The sequence below is a fragment of the Gobio gobio genome, assembly GCF_949357685.1.
Source record: "Gobio gobio genome assembly, chromosome: 2".
NCBI lineage: Eukaryota > Metazoa > Chordata > Actinopteri > Cypriniformes > Gobionidae > Gobio > Gobio gobio.
The window spans coordinates 58822421-58846126 of record NC_137098.1 but is presented as its reverse complement, the minus strand read 5'-3'; the positions used below and the strand labels follow the sequence as shown (position 1 = coordinate 58846126).

At 38.3% G+C, this 23706-nt stretch overlaps 1 protein-coding gene across 3 annotated transcripts in view; it reads right to left on the bottom strand.

Annotated features, from left to right (window-relative positions):
• Window positions 1-23706, bottom strand: part of nav2a (neuron navigator 2a) — a 118114-nt gene that overhangs the window by 24520 nt on the left and 69888 nt on the right. For all 3 annotated transcript variants that reach the window (XM_079810922.1, XM_079810923.1, XM_079810924.1), the window contains 6 exons: window positions 19636-19758; window positions 6108-6237; window positions 4135-4441; window positions 2501-3206; window positions 1460-1876; window positions 80-145 (listed from right to left, as the gene is read on the bottom strand). In XM_079810922.1, the coding sequence (XP_079667048.1) occupies window positions 80-145; window positions 1460-1876; window positions 2501-3206; window positions 4135-4441; window positions 6108-6237; window positions 19636-19758 (1749 nt within the window). The remainder of the gene's footprint in view (window positions 1-79; window positions 146-1459; window positions 1877-2500; window positions 3207-4134; window positions 4442-6107; window positions 6238-19635; window positions 19759-23706) is intronic.

The following is a 23706-nucleotide window of genomic DNA, read 5'->3' as shown; positions in this document are numbered from 1 at the left end:
TACGCAAACACAAAGACACAAAGCCATGTCAGTATTAAAAAGCAGCAGAAGTGGACCCAGAAGCTATCGGACATTTTACCTGTCTTGCTTCCGTGGCAATGTGTTACGGCTGAATTTAGGACTCGCAGAGGGAGAGGAGAGGGGACTTGGGGAATGTAGAGAGGGGAGAGGAAAGGGTTGATAGAGAAAAAGATCATTGGAGAAGAGATGAATACAGAATTAGAGACACCCAAAGAGGCTTCCACACTGCAGTATCACATTCTTCTAACTTAAAAAAAGTGTGTTAAGTAGGTTTTTCCGAGCACTGTGATAGAACGATGCTTGTTTCATTTAAATTTGTAACCATCAACTTGGTTTTTCAACTAACTTAGCATGAACTGAATCAGAATTTACTCTGATTTGGATTCGGATTCAGAATCTTTTTCTTGTAGATGATGCACACACTGCTGCTAAATACAGTTACAGTCACACCTTTTCTTCTATAGTTATCTGTCAGTCAAGTCAAATTTCCTTTTATTATTTATATGTACCGGAAATTTAGGGGATTGACAGCATTTAAATGCAGATGTCACTCCCAAAACTTTGCAGTGTGTATGTGGATATTCAGAATAAGATAAATAAAAAAATAAGATCAGAACTAAATGAGAATTTACAGTAATTCAACAAATTACAAGTACAACAATCAAATAACTCAGTGTGAACAGAATCTGAATCGAAATACATTTCATGGTTTTCAATCTGATTTTAAATTTAATTTACATGACTTTTCCAGGTCATAAAATCACATATTACTTGATATATCCAGGTGGAACCACTGTGTGGTGTTTTAACAAACGGAATAGGAATTCAGAATCAGAATGTGAATCAAAATCAGAATTCTAATTTGGATTTGCATTCCGATTTAGAATTTGATTCTTGAAGACCACATGCACACCGCAACTGTCATGTATATTCTTCTATTACCATCACAATGCCAGTGTGAGTTCAGGAGTGGCTCCTGGATTTCGTACACACAGGAAATAATAATTTAGAAGATTCATTCCCACATTTAATTGTGGTTACCCCCTAAATGTGACATTTCATAATCAAAAACTATAGGTAACATTTTAGTTTAGGGTCCAATTCTCACCAACTATCTTTTTACTATGACTCAAACTCCTAATTGCTGCTTATTAATTGTTAGTAAGGTAGTTGTTAAGTTTAGTTATTGGGCAGGATTAAGGGATGTAGAATATAGTAATGCAGAATAAGGCATTAATATGTGCTTTATAAGCACTAATAAACAGCCAATATCCTAGTAATATGTATGCTGATAAGCAACTAGTTAGGGTTAGGGTTAGAATAGTGAGAATTGGACCCTAAACTAAAGTGTTACAGAACTATAAATTCTGAATTATAACAGACCAGTATTAGAGATAAAAAGTATAAAGACTTTTTTCCAGGTCTCTTCCAGACTCACCTCTCTGACATGCCCGTCTTGGCACTTCCCGTTCTCATCAGTGCCAGGTGAACATCATCACGGTGATGCCCGCTGCCTACCGACATGTCAATGGACTCGCTGCTGGTGTGCATGCTGCTCACAGAGGGGTAACCGAGAGCCGAAGAGCTGCTTATGGTCGTTCCCCAGGTCCCTGTGCCCGTCGAGTACACCGAACCAGGGCTCGAAGCTTGTTCGCTGCCCCCTACACTGGCGCCGCGACCCCCGTACAGGGGACTGCTGCTGCCACTACCTGGTATTGTGGAGGGGGAGTCCAAGGGCCCACCGGAGGACTGGGTGTGCCCAAGGGTAGCGTGGGGGTTGGAGATGACGACCGAGTTTTTCATGCTCTCAGCAGTGGTGACTGGGGCTTGCTTGGCAGCCTTACCTCCAAAAAGTCTGAGAGAAACAGAGAATTTATTAAAAATCAAAAAAAGTATTTTTGGTCTCTAGATGGCTTGGTCTTTCCTTTAATGTAAATCTATGGGATTTTTCCCCCTATTTATCATCCATAAAACAATTCTGAAGTGTGATCAAGTCCATAACACAAACGCGCAGGACTTAAACACTGAAGTATGAGCAACATTCAAGTATACTAAGTATGAGTGATGCTCGCAAAGCCATGTTTTCTTTATTTCCAACCTTAAATGCTTACTACGCCCCTTTCAAACCGTGAAGCTGAAGTGAAAATAAAGCATGGTTCTATCCTTAAAAACAGTGGGAAAAGATGAAAAGAACTTTGCTCATCAATAACATGAGCAGCAAAAAACACGAGCGCCCCTGGACAGTCGTGATCTATGACCGTCATAAAGCAGGTTAAGTAAACAGCTTCAGAAAGAGCCTAATCACGGAGCTGGAGGAGGTTACAAAAACTCATTCCTTCTTTCACATGTTTGGCTATGTAAGTGGGGCCAGAGAAGATGAATAGAGCCATTAATTGAGGAAGCGTCAATGAAAACTCAGATTTATAAGGGTGAAATTCTGTGTGGTAAGTTGAACCGTGGCCCCCCTCCCTTTTTGTACCTTCGCAATGTTGGGGACGAGACCTCGCTGTACTTGTTTCCCTGTCTCGCTGTCTGTGGTATAGTTGCCGCCCCTCCTCCCGAAACAACCGGACTGGATCTCAGGTTGTCCATCTCCGAGGTCACGCCCTTCTCTTTGTCCGTCTGATTGGCTTGGATTATGTGCCCGTTGGTTTTAGGGGCAGAATCTCTCGGCTTATTGGCCGCGACGGCTGTAAGGACGGGCATTCGGGCACTCAGGCTGGACTCGATGCTGCTTGTGGACGATCGGTTTCCGTTGCGGGCCGCAGCTCCGGAGCGGGAGGGTCGAGGTAGACTACGGTACTGCAGCGTTGAACGAGCACTGGGGGACAGGTAGCCATCCTCCTGAGGGGGCAATAAACCATCCACAGCCCCTTTTAACGACCCTCTCCCACCAACCAGAAAGGCAGAGGACTTGGGAATCTTGCCCAGCGTGGCAGAGCCGCTGGTAATGGTGGCGCCGCTCGCTGTGACCAGAGTGATGCTGGAGGTGCTTACCACAGTGGATGGGCCGTGGACACCGTTAGGCTTCTTGAAACCGAATGTGCTTGTGGGGACACGGCCTGCTGGGGTTTTCTTGGCTTCGTCTCCGCTGCTTCGACCGGCGTCAGAGGAAGAATGCTGGACGATGTTGGAAGAGGGAGACATACGGCCTTTTTCAGAGACCTTAGCATCATCTGTTTTACCTATTGGACAAAAGAATGCTGCAGTTGGAAGAGTTGATAATGCATAAAACTTGCAGATAATGTCAACATCGTGTGTGGGATTTCACTGTGCATGACATGAAACTAGGGCTGCATGATTTGCTCTAGGTTTTCTGTGCTTGTTTGAAGGGTTGCACAATTTGGTCAAATGTTTTTTCTATTTTATTATATATAAATATGACTATATAATTATAATAATAACAAAAATTATTATTATTATGATCGTCTATTATGATTAGTATTATTACTAAATAAAAATATTAAACAAAATAAGAAATAATAAGAAATAATACAATTTTACTGATTAAAAAAATATTTTTTATTTTCAGGTTTGCTGTGCTTTTATTACATTTTATTTAAACAAAAATATTAAACAAATATGAAATATTGGTATTGTAATATTTCACAGCAAATACAAAAACATTTTTACAGAAAATTTTTACAGTACAACTGTAATATAATAATAATTACTATTACATTTACTGTATAATTGCTTATACAATAATAAGTACTTTCTTCATTTTCAATGTTAAACTCTTGCGCTTTTATTTTAGCAGAAAACCAGAGGGAAGCTTTTCATTTGTTGAGAACTGCTGGTTTATAAGCACTTCCCATTACAAGTTTGGTGCATGCTGCATTCCCAAATGCATGTTACAAGCAACTCAAGAGCAAATGAAAAGATGATCTTTGTGTGGAGCATTTATTGTGAATAGAGACACTGAAAAATTTGGATCATGATCTGCTCATGTAACAAAAACAACAACACAGTGCCGCAATTCACTCAAAAACATGCACATATTTGATTAAATAGTACTAAGCCTACTTTTATTTTGATTAATCGTGCAGCCACAAATGAAACTTTTAAAAATCTCAAATATTTTCAGAACCCTCTAGGAAAGAGAACTCCTACCTGTCCCTTGTGTCTTAATCACGCCGGATCCTGTGGTAACGCTTGAACTTTTCGTCCGCGGTGTGGTCACGCCCACCTGTGCACTCATGCCCCTCCTCCAAGAGCCGGTCTGACTGATGGGTGCTGTTTTCCGTCCAGAGCTGCTCTTATCAGACTCCTCCGATACATCTGAAGGGTTCCTCCGCCACTTCAGACCCGCATCCATTTTGATGCCACAATCCAAACCCCCATCTGACTTCTTGACCTCATCACTGGGCCAAGCAGTGTTGTGTTCAGATGCTGAATGCTTCTCTGCGTCTGTTTGAGGCTATGGAAAACAATTCAAATACCCAAATCAACATTATGAATATATCGGTTGCACTTTATTTTACAGTGTGTGCCTAAGAAAGTACTGGTTAACATAAGGTGCATGGGTTAAGGTTAAGTTTAGGTGCTACCAATATATCAACATTAGAAAGTACTTGCATATTATATGGTAATTAGGCTCCAAAATTCAGAATTGAGTTATCAGTAATCAATACATTTCCTGTATAATTCTACCTCAAAATGTATTACAAAATCAACAATAAAACAACAAATGTGTCACAACTTCCACACAACACAGGGCAGTAGATTTGGGTGGTTTTAGAGTTACCAAACATAAAAACTCAATATAATGAGATATTATAGTCGTGAAGTCAAACGTATTCGCTCTTAACGGCTTATTTGTTCCACAGTTTTATTGCAATGTGGCATGTCAATTGCTTTGGCTTAAATATTGACACAAGTTCCTATGGAATCAACAGCACCTATTTAGCACTTTATGAGGGTCTAAAGCAGGGGAATGTGAGAGTTGGGTTCAAGTAAACAGAAAGAGAAGGGGGTTTACTAGAAGAAAGAAAGGGGGTGGACAGACAGAGCACAGGAGAACAACCTCTTTGTGTTTAAGATGCAGTTGGATCACACATAAATGCTGTTATATAGAGGGAAAAACAAGAAATTCAAAATGGAATGATGTAAATGGATGAAAACTATTTTGTTTTGTATGGATTAACAACAGTCCAGTTACACTACAGTTCAAAGGTTTAGGGTTGGTAAGATACTTTAATGTTTTCGAACATGAAGTCTTTTATGCTCACAAAGGCTGCCTTTATTTGGTCAAAAATAAAGTAAAAAAGTAATACTGTGAAATATTATTGCAATTATTATTGCAATTGCAATAATTAAATGTATTTATCTCTTGGACTTGATTTTCCTTATGGAAGCTTGTTTCCGCCACAGAATAAAAAATACAACTGGTAATTGCGACTTTTTATCTTACAATTCTGACTTTATAACACGGAATTGCGAGATTGTGAGTCTTTTTTACCCTCAGAATTGGACTTAATTCAGTATATATCTCACAATTCTGAGAAAAGAAGTCAGAATTGCGAGTTATAAAGTCAGAATTGCGAGATATAAAGTTAGAATTGCGAGTTATAAAGTCAGAATTGCGAGATATAAAGTCAGAATTGTGAGTTATTAAGTCAGAATTGTGAGTTATTAAGTCAGAATTTTGAGTTATTAAGTCAGAATTGTGAAATATAAAGACTTTTCTCCCAATTGCAAGCTTATATCACACAATTCTGACTTTATAACTCGCAATTACAAGTTTATATCGCGCAATTCTAAAAAAAAGTCTGAATTGTGAGATGTAAACTCACAATTGTGAGATAAAAAAGTTATCTTAAATTATCTTAAAATGTTTTATTCTGTGGCGGAAACAAGCTTCCATAGTTTCTAGTTTTAAATGGGACAAGAGAGTTTATGCTGTTGACATCAATGTACAGATGCATCTCTAACAGAGCCAGAGGATGCAACATTTTTCTAGATTTCTTATGAGATCCAAAGTTTAGGTTTTGTACAAAGGTGCATGCACAGATATGTTAGTATTCATAAATAAACGCATACTGCAATAGTATGTTGGCATGTGTGTAAATGTGTGCGGCTCATACCTGTCCATTCAGGGCCTTACGGGACGCGGCAGGGGTGTTGGCATAAGAGCTTATGGAGGAGCTGGTGTTGATGTCATCAGTATCAATAGCGTCACTGATCCCACTGCTGACTGAACTGCTGTCATCCCAACTGAAAAAGAGATAAAAAAAAATAAGGTTTAGCCAAATATATGTTACGGAGTTTCTTATTAAAGGATTAGTTCACTTTTAAATAAACTTTTGCTGATAATTTACTCACCCCCATGTCATCCAAGATGTCCCTTCTTTCTGCAGTCGAAAAGAAATTAAGGTTTTGGATGAAAACAGTCCAGGGTTTTCTCCATATAATGGACTTCAGTGGGACCCAAACGGTTCAAGGTCCAAATGACAGTTTCAGTGCAGCTTCAAAGGGCTTTAAACAATACCAGACGATGAATAAGGGTCTTATTTAGCGAAACTATCAGTTTCTGCGAGAAACCGAGCAGTATTTATGCTATTTGATCGTGGTCATAGATGTATATGTAGATGCCTCATTAGCGTCTGCACGGATCAGTAGAATGAGGCATCTACTATCGATATTTCTATAACCACGATCAAATTTGACCTCACTCTCCGGAAGTAATGGCGGAGCTCAGAGACGATCGCGTTCCTCTGTTAAGAGGTAAAATAATAGCATAAATACTGCTCGGTTTCTCGCAGAAACTGATCGTCTGGTATTTTTTAAAGCCCTTTGAAGCTGCACTGAAACTGTCATTTGGACCTTGAACCGTTTGGGTCCCACTGAAGTCCATTATATGGAGAAAATCCCTGGACTGTTTTCATCCAAAACCTTAATTTCTTTTCGACTGCAGAAAGAAAGACATGGACATCTTGGATGACATGGGGGTGAGTAAATTATCAGCAAAAGTTTATGTAAAAGTGAACTAATCCTTTAAGTTCTGTTCATCAGCAGAAACATTATCTGGAAACTCATCTTTGAACTGAAAAAAACCCCCAGCATTAGCAGTGATTTTCAAACCACATCAGAGATGTATGAAGCCCACACTATATGATGGGCTTTTAATACTGTACATTTTTGGATCTGATGAGGGTCATGGTGGCTAACCGGAGTAAATGATCGCTGTGTTTAACACCATCCCTCACTCTCGGGTGGCCACTATCATTCAGACCGTACTATGACAACTAAAGAAAACACAAACAAACACACACTAGCTCAAACACTCAAGGGTACAAGTGACCTAAGGGACTTTTAACCCCTATCTGCCACACACAGAAGAGAAAAGGCATGTGAGAATGGAGGAAACTAGGGAACAAATCAATCTGTCCGTCCAATCTATCTATCCATCCATCTGTCCATCCATCTATCATGAGTGCAACAAGAGCGCACCAGGCACAAATTAATCTTCCAGATGATTTGTTCAAACATCTATCTATCTATCTATCTATCTATCTATCTATCTATCTATCTATCTATCTATCTATCTATCTATCTATCTATCTGTCTACCTGTCTGTCTGTCTGTCTGTCTGTCTGTCTGTCTGTCTGTCTGTCTGTCTGTCTGTCTGTCTGTCTGTCTATCTATCTATCTATCTATCTATCTATCTATCTATCATGACAGACGAGAGTGCAACAACATACTTTCTTTTGTTATCATTTTCTCGTTCTTTGCTGCATAGACGCATGTTGACACCTCAGCATCAAACTTTAGTATAAACGCTTTCATCATGTACATTTTCTCTTTGACATGACTGCAGACACACATAAAGAGTAGGAGACAGAAAAGTGAAGATCCCTAGATCCCATATAGACTGGCTTTGATTGAAAGAAATCCATTAAACCAAAATCGGCCTTGATTAAGTCTTAACAGATGCCCGCACAGCCTCCTATAAACCCAAAAGGACTTGTTTTGGAAGATCAAACTACAAATCTATTACTCATTTTGCTCTGCACAAACACATGCTGTTTTTACACATAATACACACATTACACACTCTACCTGACTCGATGTCCGTGACTGCCAGTAGCCGGGGAGGGAATAAGGAGATTGATTTCAGGAAAAAGATGCCTCATGATCTTAACTGTTCAAAAAGCAAACTAATAAAAAAAGTTCTGTCTTGTTGTATTTATTCCTCACTCCTTTCTTAACTTGCACGACAATCCATGTATTCCCTGAAACCTCTGCCTCCTGTCACTCTCTCTTGGTTCGTTTCTCTCTGGTAATCTGATCCTTGAGAGGGACGTTTTAACCCTGCGGATCGCTGGATTTGCCATAGATCGGGAACCCAGAGAAACGCTCGCTCACATCGACACACAGACAAACAGAGCGTGAGAAGGACAAAGAGGTAGTGATAATGGAGGTTGAAAAAGACAAAAAACAGCACACATTTACACAAACACACACTCCTTCTTTCACACACACATGCACATGCAGGAACCACCCTATTGGGTTTAGGGTACTAATTAGAGATCAGCGTTTTGAGTGTAGCTTGAATGAGGGCTTCTCTCTGGCTCACTACCCTGCCATTACTGTCTCCAGCAGCACAGCAGGCTAACCAGCAGACCTGCTTTAAACAGCACCTCCGCAACGGCCCACCACAGCCTGCCTTTCTCCCTGAGAACCCAATCCTCAGCTAAAACCTGCAGAGGTGACGTCAGTTACTTCAGCACGCACACACACACACACACACACACACACACACACACACACACACACACACACACACACACATACAAATCTATCATTTAAACAGACTCGATGGTTATTAAAGAAACTGTACAACTGAGCTTAGATGCTCAACAGAATCACAACCGCCATCACTCACACACTGCATCCCCCATGCATTGCATGTTTGTTTGCTATATAATTGTGCTATTATGCTTTCAGCTTTTCCCAGAAAAACGTGTAGAAAATGCAATTTATGCATGTGCTATATGGGTCTAGTCATTACACAAACTGCCCTTTGAGCGCAGCAGTTTTTAGAACAAGGGTTTTTGATGCTACAGACCCCCAAATACAATGATCCCTTTCATCAGCTGTACATTTTCATAAATGAACACCCCCCAAAAAAATTTAACAGGTATGTTCTATTATGTACACATAGACAGACAGGCAGGCAGACAGACATACATACATTATTACTATTATTATTATAAACATTTCAAACATTTTTCCCAGATTTTCCCTGTAGACTTTACATCATCGGGAAATAAAATAAACATAACATAAAAAGTTAATGTATATTGATCCATACAGATCCTGTTTATAGATAACAAATATAGATATTTGCTTTAAGATATTTATTTATATTCTGTGCTTGCTTAAAAAGTGGCGCTAAATCTCTACTAAAATATACATTAAGGTTATACGGCTATTAACCACTTCTCAAAATCTCCCTCACACAATCTGGTATCAATACAACACAACAAACCTTAGTGCAGGGAAGGAGGGAGTCAGGGTTAAACCAGGCGAGTGTGTGTGTGTGTGTGTGTATGTGGGGTGGAGTAGGTTAACTGGCAGGCTTTTAAGAAGACCGTTACGTTCCAAACAGTTTGGGGCATTCCAGACCTTTCCATGCTCAGCTCTGCGGTAGCAGAATGACAAAGCTCTCTCTGACCACAAAACAACGAGAGGTCAACAGGCTTTTTATTCTATCGTCTGTGGTTATCGTTTTTCCCCCTTCTTACATGCACTATTTCACCAATTTGTTTCATAAATAAAGGTTTCTTTTGTCATCAGACTTTGGTGTAAAGCTGGTCCAATTTATTTGAACAAATCTGTTTAATTAAACGGTTCATTTGAACTGATTTGCTTAAAATATATTAACTTCGAAATGTTTCCACACTGAAAAAAAAGTAGAATTTTAGTCAAATTAAGTAAAATTTAAGTAATTAAGTAAAATGTTTTTTTGTCAAGTTTTTGCACGCATATTTTTTAAGTAAACTGGACCCACTTTATATTAGGTGGCCTTAACTACTATGTACTAACATTTTAATTAATAATTTGATACAATGCACTTATTGTGTACATACATGTCTTTACATTGTACTTACATTTTTAAATAAACCTGCATGTAATTACATCTGTAATTCATTTCTGTAGTTACATTTGTAATTACACTGTTGACACTTCCCTTACACCTAACCCTACCCTTAAACTTACCCATACCTGTCCCTAACCCTACCCGTATCCACCTCAATATCAGCAAAAGTGTTTTGCAATACAATATGAACACAATAAGTACATTGTACTTATTTTTTTGATGTAAGTACATAGTAGTAAAGGCCACCTAATATAAAGTGGGGCCAGTAAATTTCACATATGGAATTAAGTAAACTCCACTTAACTAAGTCAAGTAAAATTAACAAAGCAAATAAGTAATTTTAACTTGGCCAGTAAAAGGTTGAGTAATTTCTACTTAGTTGGAGTTTCCTTTGAAATACTTTTTACTCAAACAATATAACACTGAATTAGACCACGCTTTTAAAGTATATGTTTTTTCTTAGAAACATCTAAGTAAATACCACAATAGATATTGTGTAGACAAGACACCTTATCTCCATAATAGTAGTAATGCTGCGCCTGAACACAGAGACCTCGATACTTGGTACACAATACACAGTGACAGTAAAGGTCTTTGCACACCGAGTCTGAAATTTTAATATGCGTTTTTTCGTATTCGTCATCCAGTGGCTCTGAATTGTCAAAACCCCTCTCAAAATGCTTGCTACAGAAGTGAAAAACGCAGAAAATCGAATCCGATCCACATTTTTTTATGACGGATGAAAGTTTCGGAGGCAGGGTGTAAGTGTGATGGACACAATGTGAGGTCGTATATATTTTTTAACGCGCAACATTTTCGGACGAGAATTTCGGATGTCGTTTTTGAGTATGAATGTCATTTTGAGTAGAAAATTAACTCCAAATGTCACAAAATGGCAAGTTACTAAACCTAAAAACAAAAACAGTGTAAATACAGATGGAAAACCGCGAAAACTTCAATAATTATTCAAACCCCAGTGCATGATGGGAAAAGTTGAGAAGTTTTACTTATTTTTATAACGTTGAAATTTATGCTTTAATTTCTACAAGCTTGAATTGAGTACTAATATAGAATTACTAATAGTTTTTTTGAATTAACTTTTTCATGTAGAAATTATCTTTGCTTTTTCAGTAGTACTTTATTTCACCACAGAACTATTTTTACAGTGCAGAAATGCAACGCCTGTTTTTTTGTAGTTTAACAAATATTTGTTGTTTTTGAGGTGTTCCACATGATGTGCATTAGCAATACATATGAGAGCGCCGTGTGAGGAACAGATTGGAATGTATGTCCTTATCTCCCTCTCAAATGTCATTCACGTGCTCCTACTTGCAAAAATGGCACCTCTAGATGTGTTGTCCCAGGTTTGTTACACATTACAAGTAACGTGAGTTAGGTAATCAGATTACTTTTCAAGTAAATAGTAAAGTAACGCATTACTTTTAAATTTACAACAAAATATCGGAGTTGCTTTTTTAAAACAAGTAATGCAAGTTAATTTGTTTTCTCATTTATTGACTGACACATGTCTTATCCCCATGTTGAAGAAATTGCAGGTGCTTCGTGTGCGCTGCGCAAACATGCTGGTTATTGTTATTGTATTGTAGACTACTAACTGTGAGGAGGCATTTACTCATCTCACTTGCACATAAACAGATTCAGTATTCCTCAAAATGAATAAAAACAGTGAAATGAAAACTCAGAATATAACGCAGTCCAGAATGGCAGCACAGCTGAAAGGTTTGTTTAAGCTGCGCCCTCTACTGTACAGGTGCACTTATTCACTTCTTTTTTGGTGTGAAAGGGCCTTTACATTTGGCAAAAACATAACTTTTTTGCTATTAAAAAACAAACAAGCAAGCCCAGCCCAGGTGATAAAAAGTAACACAAAATTAAGGTAACATTACTTTCCACAAAAAGTAACTGACTCTTAATTTTTTTAAGGAGTAACACAATATTGTAAAGCATTACTTTTAAAAGTGAACTGAATGGCATTGACCATAATTGGTTTTCATGTCTCATTATCTCAGACTTGAAATATAGCCTGTGGAATATGTTTTTGGTGGTTTTCCATTGAACTACACTGTATGGAAAAGAGTGACATCAGAAGACCACAGAAGAAAAAAAAGTTGGAAATGACAAGATGAGTGAGAGTTACAATTATATACAATTCTTGTGTTAATGTGAATACATGTACTTGAATGTAAAATATTTAAATGTAATGACAGAACTATTACTTAAACATATTTATGTATATAAACTACCAAAAAAGTTACAGTTGAGAGAGACAATTTGACCAAGTAATAAAATCCAGTTAAAAAAAATGATTCACAGTTTTGAACGATTTAATGATTCTCTTTCTCTAGCAAAAAGCACTTCAAGTCCAGCACCTACACAAACACATATGTATTGAATTTAGCACTCACATCCCCCCATCTCACACACACAAGCAGTCACATGGTCTCTCATCTGCCAGACTCTCCTTAGCAACAGAGCTTTCATCATGGCCTGACGGAATCGTGTGTATTTCTGTATGTGAGATGCTTAGCGTTTCACTGTATCTGGTCATGAGGTCTGCCTGCTTTGAATGCTTAAGCATGATCATCATGTTGATCCAGTTACCTGTAATGTGTGTGTGTAATCACACTTAAAATGTGCAGACTAATGCATATAAACACAGCAACACACACACATGGAATACTACTGCGATGAAGATGCCCATACTTCAAGTGGAGTTTATGTTACGCCATATCAATATACACTGAGAAGAACAGAGAGGCCGATCCATCTGTTAAATGTCTCTCATACAATCGCTCTATCAGCATATAAGTAGAAGGAATGATGGCGCGTTCTCTGTCCATTACTACCAGCTCTATTTCTTTTTACAAGTTCTAAAAATAACCATTTGAATATTACATAAAAGTCTAAAGAACACCTACCTGTCACTCATCACTTTGAATTCATTTTAATTCTGCTCTGCTTTCTAAATCCTAAACTTTTAAAACTCCAGATTCCTTGTTTTCCAGGGCATGTGCTCATTCTGAACACCAAAGGTTTTCTCAGGCACAGGGAATCTTGACAGAAGGAAATTTGGGTAAGGAGGAATTGCTCTTTTTCAGGGCCAGATCAGAAAATCTTGCAAGTAGGAGCCTATCATTAAGGGCGTTCTCACACCTATAGATTGTTTGTTTTGTTCCGAAACAGGGACTTAATTTGTTACAATGTTGCATTTCCTTCTTGGTTCGGTTCGCTTTCCATTTCAAAGCATACCAAAATGTGTTTATGTAAGTCACATGCGAGTACAACTGTCCTCTTATTGGTCAGAGTTTCCTCTGCGTCATCCATCAAGATGATTGACAAGTTCGCTCCATGAGCTTATTGTGGCTTTATATGTAACTGTCGAGACACTATACGAATGTAGTCGTCATTCCCACTGTTAAATTGTATACTACATTCGTATTAATACTGCAGCAAATTCAAAACACGCTCTCTCTGGATCTCCCAGCGCTGTCTAGAGGTTAACCGTTTCAAGACACACATGTCAAGCAAGCAGCAACCTCCCGCAGTTTCTCTTGAAGCCAATACGGAAGTGACTTATACTGCAATTCATCGACTGGCCGCTAGAGACAGCCTCCAGAAGGGAGCAGAATCTCATTGAGCTCCATGTTAAAATGCCCAACTTTACAGCAGAAAAAAACAACATGTTTACAGCCTGGTTCAAATTGTGGTTTTGGTCTATACGGCTAATTTTGTCCTTCATGACAACTGTGAGGGGGGTGAATTTTTTTTATAACTCATTCGTTTACATTATATAAAGCATTAAAGTTCTGCATAAATAAGGGCGTGGCCACTTCTAGTGACAGGTGGATCGCCATTTATCTGCTGTCTGTTAGTCATCGCGTCACTTCAGCTCCGCCCACGTCCCACCTTTTTGCCCATTTTCTGTTATCTGGGAGTGACACACGATGACACGCTGCCAAGATGGCAACGGCCATCTCGTCCATACTTTGCGCTTTAAAACTGCTTATCAGAATCTTATCGGTGACGTCACGGACACTACGTCTATATTTTTACAGTCTATGGTGTCAAGGCTTCATTGGGACAGTGTTCTCTGAAAGAGAAACACAATTACACAGCATTTTAAGATGAAGAGGGTTTTCAACTGTGATAAATAATGTGCTCGCTCACAGAATCAGACACTATTGCTAATATAGCACATTTCCCATTATGAATTATAATACCACTTGGTTCGTTGGGTCAGATTGCTTTCACACCACAAGTGAACCGCCCCAGAGTTCGTTTGCAATCGGGCCGAGACCAGCGCGATCGCCCGTGTTCACATATGCCTAAACGAACAGGAGAAAACGCACCAAGTTCCGAAACAAACGCTCAGGTGCTCTTTTGATAAATACACTACCGTTCAGAAGTTTGGACTTAGTAGAATTTTTAAAAGAAGTCTAGGCCTTGTGTGATTGGACGGCTGGGTAAAAAGTGACAGTAATGAGACAGTAAAAAACTGTGTACATCAGAGGCCCCAGTCTCAGTCAAGAAACAGTCCAGGACACCCACATCAACACACACACATACAGATGAGAGAGATGGGAGACCCTTCCTACCCAGGTGTCTTCCGGCTGCACAGGTGTGCTGTAGACAGGTCTGCACAAACAAAGGGAAGGAGGATCGTACATGCACACAAATCAGTGCTCCACTGCTCCTGCCCAGGAAAATGTAAGCCACCTCCGTCTCTCTCTTTCCTACATTCAGTCTTCTCACAGTCTGAGAAGTGTGCACTACAGTTCAGACCCAGCTGAGGGTCTTTTGGCTGGTCTGTCGTTTGAATGCCTGTCCAGAGGTCAGAACAGGGTCATCTGAAGTGCTGTGACCTTAAAAGCCTCTTACACTCAAACATGTGGCAGAGAAGCACGGCTGTGTTATTCCCAGGGCCTCTCTCATGCTATCTCTCTCCCTTTTATCTACACTCCTGCCAGAAGAAGTGTTATTTAAAGCAGGAGACCCCAGCGACTTGTGAAATGTTTCCCCCTCATTAGTGAACTACAGAATAACGCAATGATTCATAGTTAATTATATGAGCTGTAAATAATGTCATTGCATCGTGAGAAGTCTCATGTGGGATGAGTGTCTCCTCCAAGAATGCGACCAACAAAAGAGAGAAATTACTTGATTAACTGATGGCAATATTTATTATTTCCATATGGGGCCATATATTGGAAAACAGGAATTTAACTAACACCAGGGGTACCAATGTACCACTATCCATCCATCCATCCATCTTCTTCCGCTTTATCCAGGGCCGGGTCGCGGGGGCAGCAGTCTAAGCAGAGATGCCCAGACTTCCCTCTCCCTAGACACTTCCTCCAGCTCTTCCGGGGGGACACCGAGGCGTTCCCAGGCCAGCTGGAAGACATAGTCCCTCCAGCGTGTCCTAGGTCTTCCCCGGGGGTGTACCACTATGTCACTATTATTTTAGTATTCTTTATATACTATTAAAGTATTTATTAATATTTCGAATGAGCTTACCACATGGAAGGTATAGATTAAAGAGCATGTCCATCTTCCGATGAAATTCATTTTGTAATCCTTCTTCGTAACTTTTACGTTAGCTATGGCTTTAACCCATGTTGCCAGATAATGTAGCCTATACTTTGTCAAAAATGTAGGATGTTTTCAGTGGATTTTCACAAATTGTTTTGTTTGAGGAAAAACATGAAAATCATAAAACTAACCCATATGAATTGAGCGATTTAGTCCAAATTTTCTGCAGAGACATGATCGCTTTATTTGATGAACAGATTGAATTTAGGCTTTTATAATCAATTTATATGGATTAGTTTTATGATATCTTTATGAACTTTTTGAAGCGTCAAAGTGGTAGATGCGTGGACTGTCAATGGAGGGACAGAAATGTGTTTCGAAGTTACCTTACGGGTTTGGACTGACATGAGGGTGAGTCAACAATGACAGGATTTTTATTTTTGGAGTGACCTAACCGTTTAATGGGGCAATCATGTTTTAAAGAAGCACGTATTAACATAGAATAAGAGGGATGTTTAGTAATAATGTTGTCATAGAATTTTTTTAAAATATGTATTTGTTTTAAATAATAAAATATTGTTAAGCACCTAAAACGAATAGTGGAAAGTTGGCATATTTTAAATTTTTTGGGTCTTTTCTGGCCCATTCGGTAAAAGCACACTTATTTTAAGTTACTCGAGACCCAAGGCTACTAATATCAGACCCGACCCGTGTTCAAAGTTCTAGACTCGAACCTGCTTGGGTCTTGGGTCACGGGTCAGACCTCGGATTTTGCTCAGGTCTTGCTCAACATTACACGTGACAAAAAAATCAATAAAATGTTAAAATAAATGTAATACAGTCCCATTTAAATACTCTAAATCAAGTCATCAACATAAACTACTGTGTATCTCTCTAGTGCAAACAGCAAAAACAAAGTCATGTCATGCAAAAAATACCATATGACCTGCCTGTACTTTTTATCACATACACTTCCCCGTATCATAAATTGGGAAAAAACAACAACTTCTGATCCTGCATTCATAGAGAAGCTCCCATGATCTGATCTGCACTGGTGGTGCAGACTACAGACTGATGTGGTATGTGGTAAAAGGGTGGTGGAAATAAAGAAGGATGATTGGGTTGCAGAACAAAAAGGGGAAGATAACAAATAGATCTGGCTGAAAGAGAGAGACAAAGAGAGAGAGAGAGAGAGAGAGAGAGAGAGGCAGAGAGAGATGGATGAGTTTCAGGGCAGCAGAGACAGTGGTAGATGTTTAGAGCATGGAGGTTAACCACAACATCCTCAGCGCAGTGGAGGGGACTTGTTCTCAGAAAACGAGGGAGGGGAAGTGTCCAAAATAGAAGGAGGCTTTTTATGGTGCAAGAAACACCCATATTATATCATTTCATCACCGTGTTGTTCTTTTCCTCTGATGTGTGGAGTCTAAGGGGGACAGAGAGAAAACGAGTGGATGGGACTATAAAGAGACGGGAAAGATAGGGAGGAATTCCACCGTGTGCTTCTCGTCCTGTGGTCAAGTCCTAACAAGACACACTGTAGTGTGGGTGAAGGGTGCATATATTTATATGTATATAGGGTAAACCTCAAGGTAAACCCTGCCCAGTATCCTCCAAATATTGAATAATAAACACAATGATTTAGTGTGAACGGGTCAAATGCTATTATATGAAACACAACAGGTCAATGTCTCTGAACAGTCTTGATCATATTCAAAAGCGGCATGTGTTTTTATCAGAGCCATGCAAATAACACAGAAACAAGCTCTTTTGTTCTGGTGCAAAGAAGGGAATTCAAATCAGATAGGCTGGATTGTGTGTTCACATTTGTGCTTCGTCAATAAGAATGAGACAAGATGTCATATATGCAAAATAAGGATTACTAAATCACGCCATGATGTTTACTGTACATACTAAAACAAGTACGACAAAAAAGTATTGCAAGCAACAAAGAACATCATAAAAACACCAGAAAAGTAACATTTTTGTTTATATTTTGTTACTTTTTAATTAATTTTCATTCATTTTCTTACAAAAAATGGCATGTTCAAAACTTGACGCATTATAGGTGGTTGTCAGGGTGTTGCTATGTAGTTGTTGAGGTATTTTGAAAAAGCAATAATAATTTTGACAATCATTTACTAATGTGCGTTCAAAAAATTCTCTACATGGCGTAACAGCTCCATCTAAATGAGCATGTAAATATGTCATATTTTAGGCAACAGCCAAATGCTGAATTGAACTGAATTGCCACTGGATGTGCAATATTCCCTTGTAGAATGAAAAGACTTTCTAAGACACACAGAAAACATTAGACCTCCATTTCTAGAAAGTCCACATGACATGATTTTAAAAAGTGACCATTAAAAAAAAAACTATATTTTCCACAGTCTAAAACTTAATTTCCCATCTAGTTGAAGGACTAAATGTGGTGACGTAATACCAGAATGAGCGGCATCTCATCTGGCTCACGCACCCATCTGTCCTTCTGCCAGCTAATGACTCAAATACATATAAATACACACATGCTAATTAAATATGATAGTTTAAAAGGGGGCAGGCGTACCCACTCTGCAGGGTTACACCCACAAACTACAACCTAGATATGCAGCAGAGAGGGTTGTGGTGACAAGCCATCATTTCAGTTGTTTTCTTTCTTTTGAAAGCTATTGGTGTGTGCAAGCTCAACTCAATAAAATACCCATTTTTTCTCTTTTCTTTTCTGTAATGTAGCGTGCCATCAGCCGTCAACAACCAGAGCCACCTCCAGTACAGGATTTACCCCATTGAACTTAATATAGACCTTGAGCAGCCTATAAAACCAATGCAGCTGTGATAGGACTGTATTCAGACAAAACAGTTAAACTTGATCTGCTACAGAAACTGATATTATTATTATACATTTTTTAAATCTTCTCTGATGATGTTTACTGGCGCGAGGGCAGGACAACCTGTCACACACATGATATCACAGTAATAGTAAACCAAAAACATCCAATCAATTCCCCATAGACAAAATCAAGCCCGCCTTGCAGTTTGTCTTGTTCGAGAAGCCATTTCACTTGTATATACGTCACATTAGGAGAGCAAAGACTTGCGACTTCCATTTAATGCAGACTTTAAAGCTACACTATGAAAAATTGTTTTGGTTGTGCTTCAGCTCTGCGTGACTGTACGGATGAATATCGTTCTTTAACTCAATAACTAAAAAGAGAGAGATATATTATCCTGCTGCTCATAAAACATTCACTACTAGACTTAAGAGATATAACCAGTTTAGATGGAAAGGATCTTAAACTGACTAGCTGAAGACGTTACTGTAGCTTTACCCACTGATAGAGACGGTACTTCCGAAAATCAACGGCTATAATGAAATGACCATTCACAATAGATAATGCTTTACAATCAAGTTTGTTAGAGAGCTACATATGGCTACATATATTTATCTATTAAAATAAAAACGCCATATCCATTTTCAAAAACATTTCAAATCCCTCAGTTCTCTGCATCTCCGAAAACCCATGCTAATGTTGATTCTTGTTTTATTACAAGATCTGTCGCATTCTCTTTTTGCCAGCAGACTCTCCTCTATTCAGCATTTGTTTAAAAAAATAAGGTAATTCCCTGGTGATTTCAAATTTAGTGTGCCCCATGTCAACCTTTCTTGCTCGTTGTGACAACTAACCTATGCCTCTCCTACACCATACATGTGTCAAAGAATGGCCATACCATAAATTCACCATTTACAGATGTGACGAGACACGCACAAGTGACATATGTACACAATTTCCAACGAAAACCATCCTGCTAGATCTAAAATATACTTGAAATGTAGCACATCATAGTGAATCAGTGTTACATAGTGTACCTTCAAGGAAAGACAAGGACATTTAAATGTAGAAGTGAATCCACATGTTGTGTATGTACAGAATACAAGAGAAAGAAGAATTACGTACCTGTCGGCGTCTCCCTGGCCGGTGGAGGCATTGCGCTGCAGACTTTCCCGTACCATTGCCATTCCATCCGGCAACCGGTTCAATCGCCGCGAATAAAGACTCAATCCCCCATCCGTCATGTACCTGAAAAAACATGCAGAAAGAGATACTACATTAAGTAATACAATTTTAAAAAATTAGGAAACTGCTTACTGATGCATAATATAATATAGATTGAAACTGATGATCTAGATAATGCAGAGTTCCACTCTGACATTTTAATTGCTTTTTTAATTTGTTCCAGATGATAGAGTAGAGGGGAAAAGTATAACATTTCATGTAGGCTGCAATGAAGTCATATAAATGGTGGTGACCACACAAAATCACTGCAGTATTTTGGGACACTAAATCTTTGCTACTAATGATGGTCATCAGACCATGAACATATCAATACAGAGAATGATATTCTATACAAGAAGACTAAGAAAAACGCATCTTAGCTGTTTCAGACTGTCTAGCTTTTTACGGCAAATAGGATGTTCAATGAAAAACAAAAATCAGCGGTAGAACTAGTAATGGACATCTCAATCAACTAAACTAAACAGTGTTTCAGCTAATACAGCCCTCATGACATCCAACCCTCCGCTGGTTTAAATCAGGCAACAGGAAGTGTGTGTATATATGTGTGTGAGTGAGAGAGAGAGAGAGAGAGAGACATGAGGTTAGTAGGGTCAATGATTCACATTCGCTCCAAAAAAAGGGAAAAAGATCTCTCATGTCTTCAGATGAGACTTTGCATTAATCCTGAATGATAATCACACAAACACACGTCATACTATTCTTGAACAGATAGTAAAAAAAATAACTTCCTTCATCAACCTTCAACTAACTATTACCATCTAATGATACCAGATGTGTGCATGTAAAACTCACAGTTCCACTGAAGCAACATCACTCGTTTCTTTATCCATTCATTCACACATCTATGAGGTTTAGTTGGGAGAAAGGACCACTTGGTGAAAGACAAACCCTCACATTACTAAAACAAAATCGGATACTCTTCCAAATATTTGCCCTGTCAATAGATTCCTCACTGCTCACCGCCACTCACTCTCCTATAGTTCCCACTGGACACTGGAATAAAACACCTTCTTCACGCTCAAGCAGACTCACTCAAGGTAAAACAGTTGCGCGTCTGTTAGTGTGTGGTTGTGTGTCGGTACAGTAGCTCTTTGTGGTAAATACTGTCACATCATATTGAGAATGTGTTGCTGAAATTTCTGGAGCTGGAGGGTTTATAGGTTGCCAAAAACCTCCAGACGGTCAACAGTTCATCAGCATCTCTAATCAAATCACCTCCTCTTACCTCCAGTTCTCAATTTCTCTCTGCATTTTGGAGCGCGTGTGTGAATTTCACAAACAATATTTAAAAAATATAGGTTATATTTCACCTTAAAATCTTTATTCTCATGAAAACAATGGAGACCACTTAACATTGAGAAGTTCTTTCCAGAGCTGTATATATATATATATATACACACTATACACTATTTCTAAATATTTATATATACACACAATCCAACTTCAAGCATCAACAGAGAACAGCATCATACTTTTCTGTACTTATTTGTACAAATACAATTTGACGCTACTAGTATAATCTAGATTACATTAAACAGAAACAGGTTTAAAACAATCTCTTAATGTTAATAAAATCTCTTTCATTTTTACTTTTACAATCTCTAGAGGCATTAAAGGTCACTTTATGAATACAGATTGACAACAATGACTGACATACCTTTCAGTCTTAACCATCCATCAGATGAGATGAGATCTCCTCTCAATACTTGCTTTCTGGACTCTCTGATGTGTCTGTTTGCAATAGCGTGTGAGGTTATGAATATGTTTTGCATGCGTTTTCTCTAGTGCTGGAGTATATTCTATGTCTCTACTCTTCTGTGTGTATGACTGGCTGAAATTTGTGCCGGTGTGCTGGACTGTTTATTGAAGAGGGAGGAGGCTAAACCAACCACCCCCTTCCCCAAAACACACACACGCCTTCACATAAACACAACCCCCACCCCATGAGCAGATCGGGCCAAGACAGCCTGGAGGGGTTTTGGGAGAGGGGCAACACATGAGGAGAAAGAGAGGGAAAAGAAAGAGAGGGAACTGGAAAGAGAGTTCAGAGAGGAAAAGTAAGACTAAATTGATGCCATAGATTCATGTTTGAGTCTGACATTTGAAGAGCAAAATTGATCTATCATGGAGGAATGGCTCTACAAGAAGCCATTTATTTAGATTTAGATTTTTTTTATACTATACATTTATGTCTATTTCTATTTATGAGGAGATAAATGGCACACACAAAACAATATATACATATAAGTTAATAAATTAAAATTATTTTAATGACAACTAAGCACACTTTTCAAATTCTCATACTGATTACTGTCAGAATGCAATATGTCTGAATGATCTTAAATCAGGCTTCATTGCCTTTATGCTAAATATAAATCATCTTTTTTTTCTTGTGAAATGTGGGTAATATTCATCGTAGACATGTTCTTTGGAAGGTTTTGAATTAATTAAAAAATACTGAAAAATTAAATGCAATATGTTCAAAAATACAAATGCACAAACACCAGCCTGTATAAAATATGTCCTACGGTATTATAATTTTAAATATATATTTATTTATTTTTAACCAAAAAGCCTGAATATAAGACAATCAATCTTGAGACAATCTTCAAGATTGCATATGCATACATTTTCTCTCACACACACACACACACACACACACACACACACACACACACACACACACACACACACACACACACACACACACACACACACACACACACACACACACACACACACACACACACACACACACACACACACACACACACACACACACACACACACACAGATTTTTCATAGTCATAATATTTTTCACTTATGCATATTGCTCATATTTTCAAAAAGAGATATATTCAAAAATACAAATGCAAAAACACCAGTCTATATTAAATCTTTCCCTGTCAGCGTTTAAAAAAAAGAGTTGCCAGCCACTGCCAGGATTTGTTATCATTTTCACAAAAATGTAATGGCCCATGTTGTATGAATATCTGAGCATGCAATATATCAAACGAAAGAGCAGACCCTTTAGAATTTTATTCTAGCTCCATGCATTCCTTGTTTATCAACACTTAAATATGGACAAGTTTCATAAAAAAAAGCTAAATTTTGAACAAAATGCTGAAAAAAAAATCACATTTTTGTTAAAGACTACATCCAGATCCGATTCAGAACGATGATCAAACACAGATGTACCAGATCGAGTCCATCAACACCCCTACTGCTTTTACAGTCCTATAGCTCGTCCTGGGTCGACATTTAATTCAGTAACATTAGACAGTTTTGATTTATTTGATGTTTAATGTTGATGATCACAATATGCATCTGCTTACATACAATCACTTCTTCGCCTGTGCTTTGATGCGTATAGCGCCCCCTAGCATATGACAGTGAAAATACAGAAACCCGGAAAATCCTGTGTTTGGCGGGGAAGCGTTTTCTCACAAATATCGGAAATTTCTTGGCAGAAAGAGTTAAATATCCTATAATAATTTATATTATATAATATTTTTTGCCCAAACATTAGACAATCAATCTTGAGACAATCTTCTAAATGATTTCCACGTAATTTAAGTTCATGAATTTACACTTTAAAAACCTATTTATATGTGAACAAAACCCAAACAAAGACTAAACAAACTAAAGCTCTAAATGCCATGCAAGACTATCCTAGGGTCAAACGTTAACCAGTGTTCACCTCCACAGATGACACAATTCCCAGCGTTTTCATCTACTTCCAGATGATTATTTGTTTTGTTTTAAATGTCAGTAGCTTCACAGAAGCTGTAACCACAATGTCAATAATAAAAGCCTCTTTTAAGTAAAGAACATATTCATTTCAGCACGATACATATGATGTAATGTGACAAACCTGTCGCTCCATTATCAAAGTGCTGTTATGAATAGAGGAAGGAGATCATATTAGCTCAGCCTATGTATGTTCATATA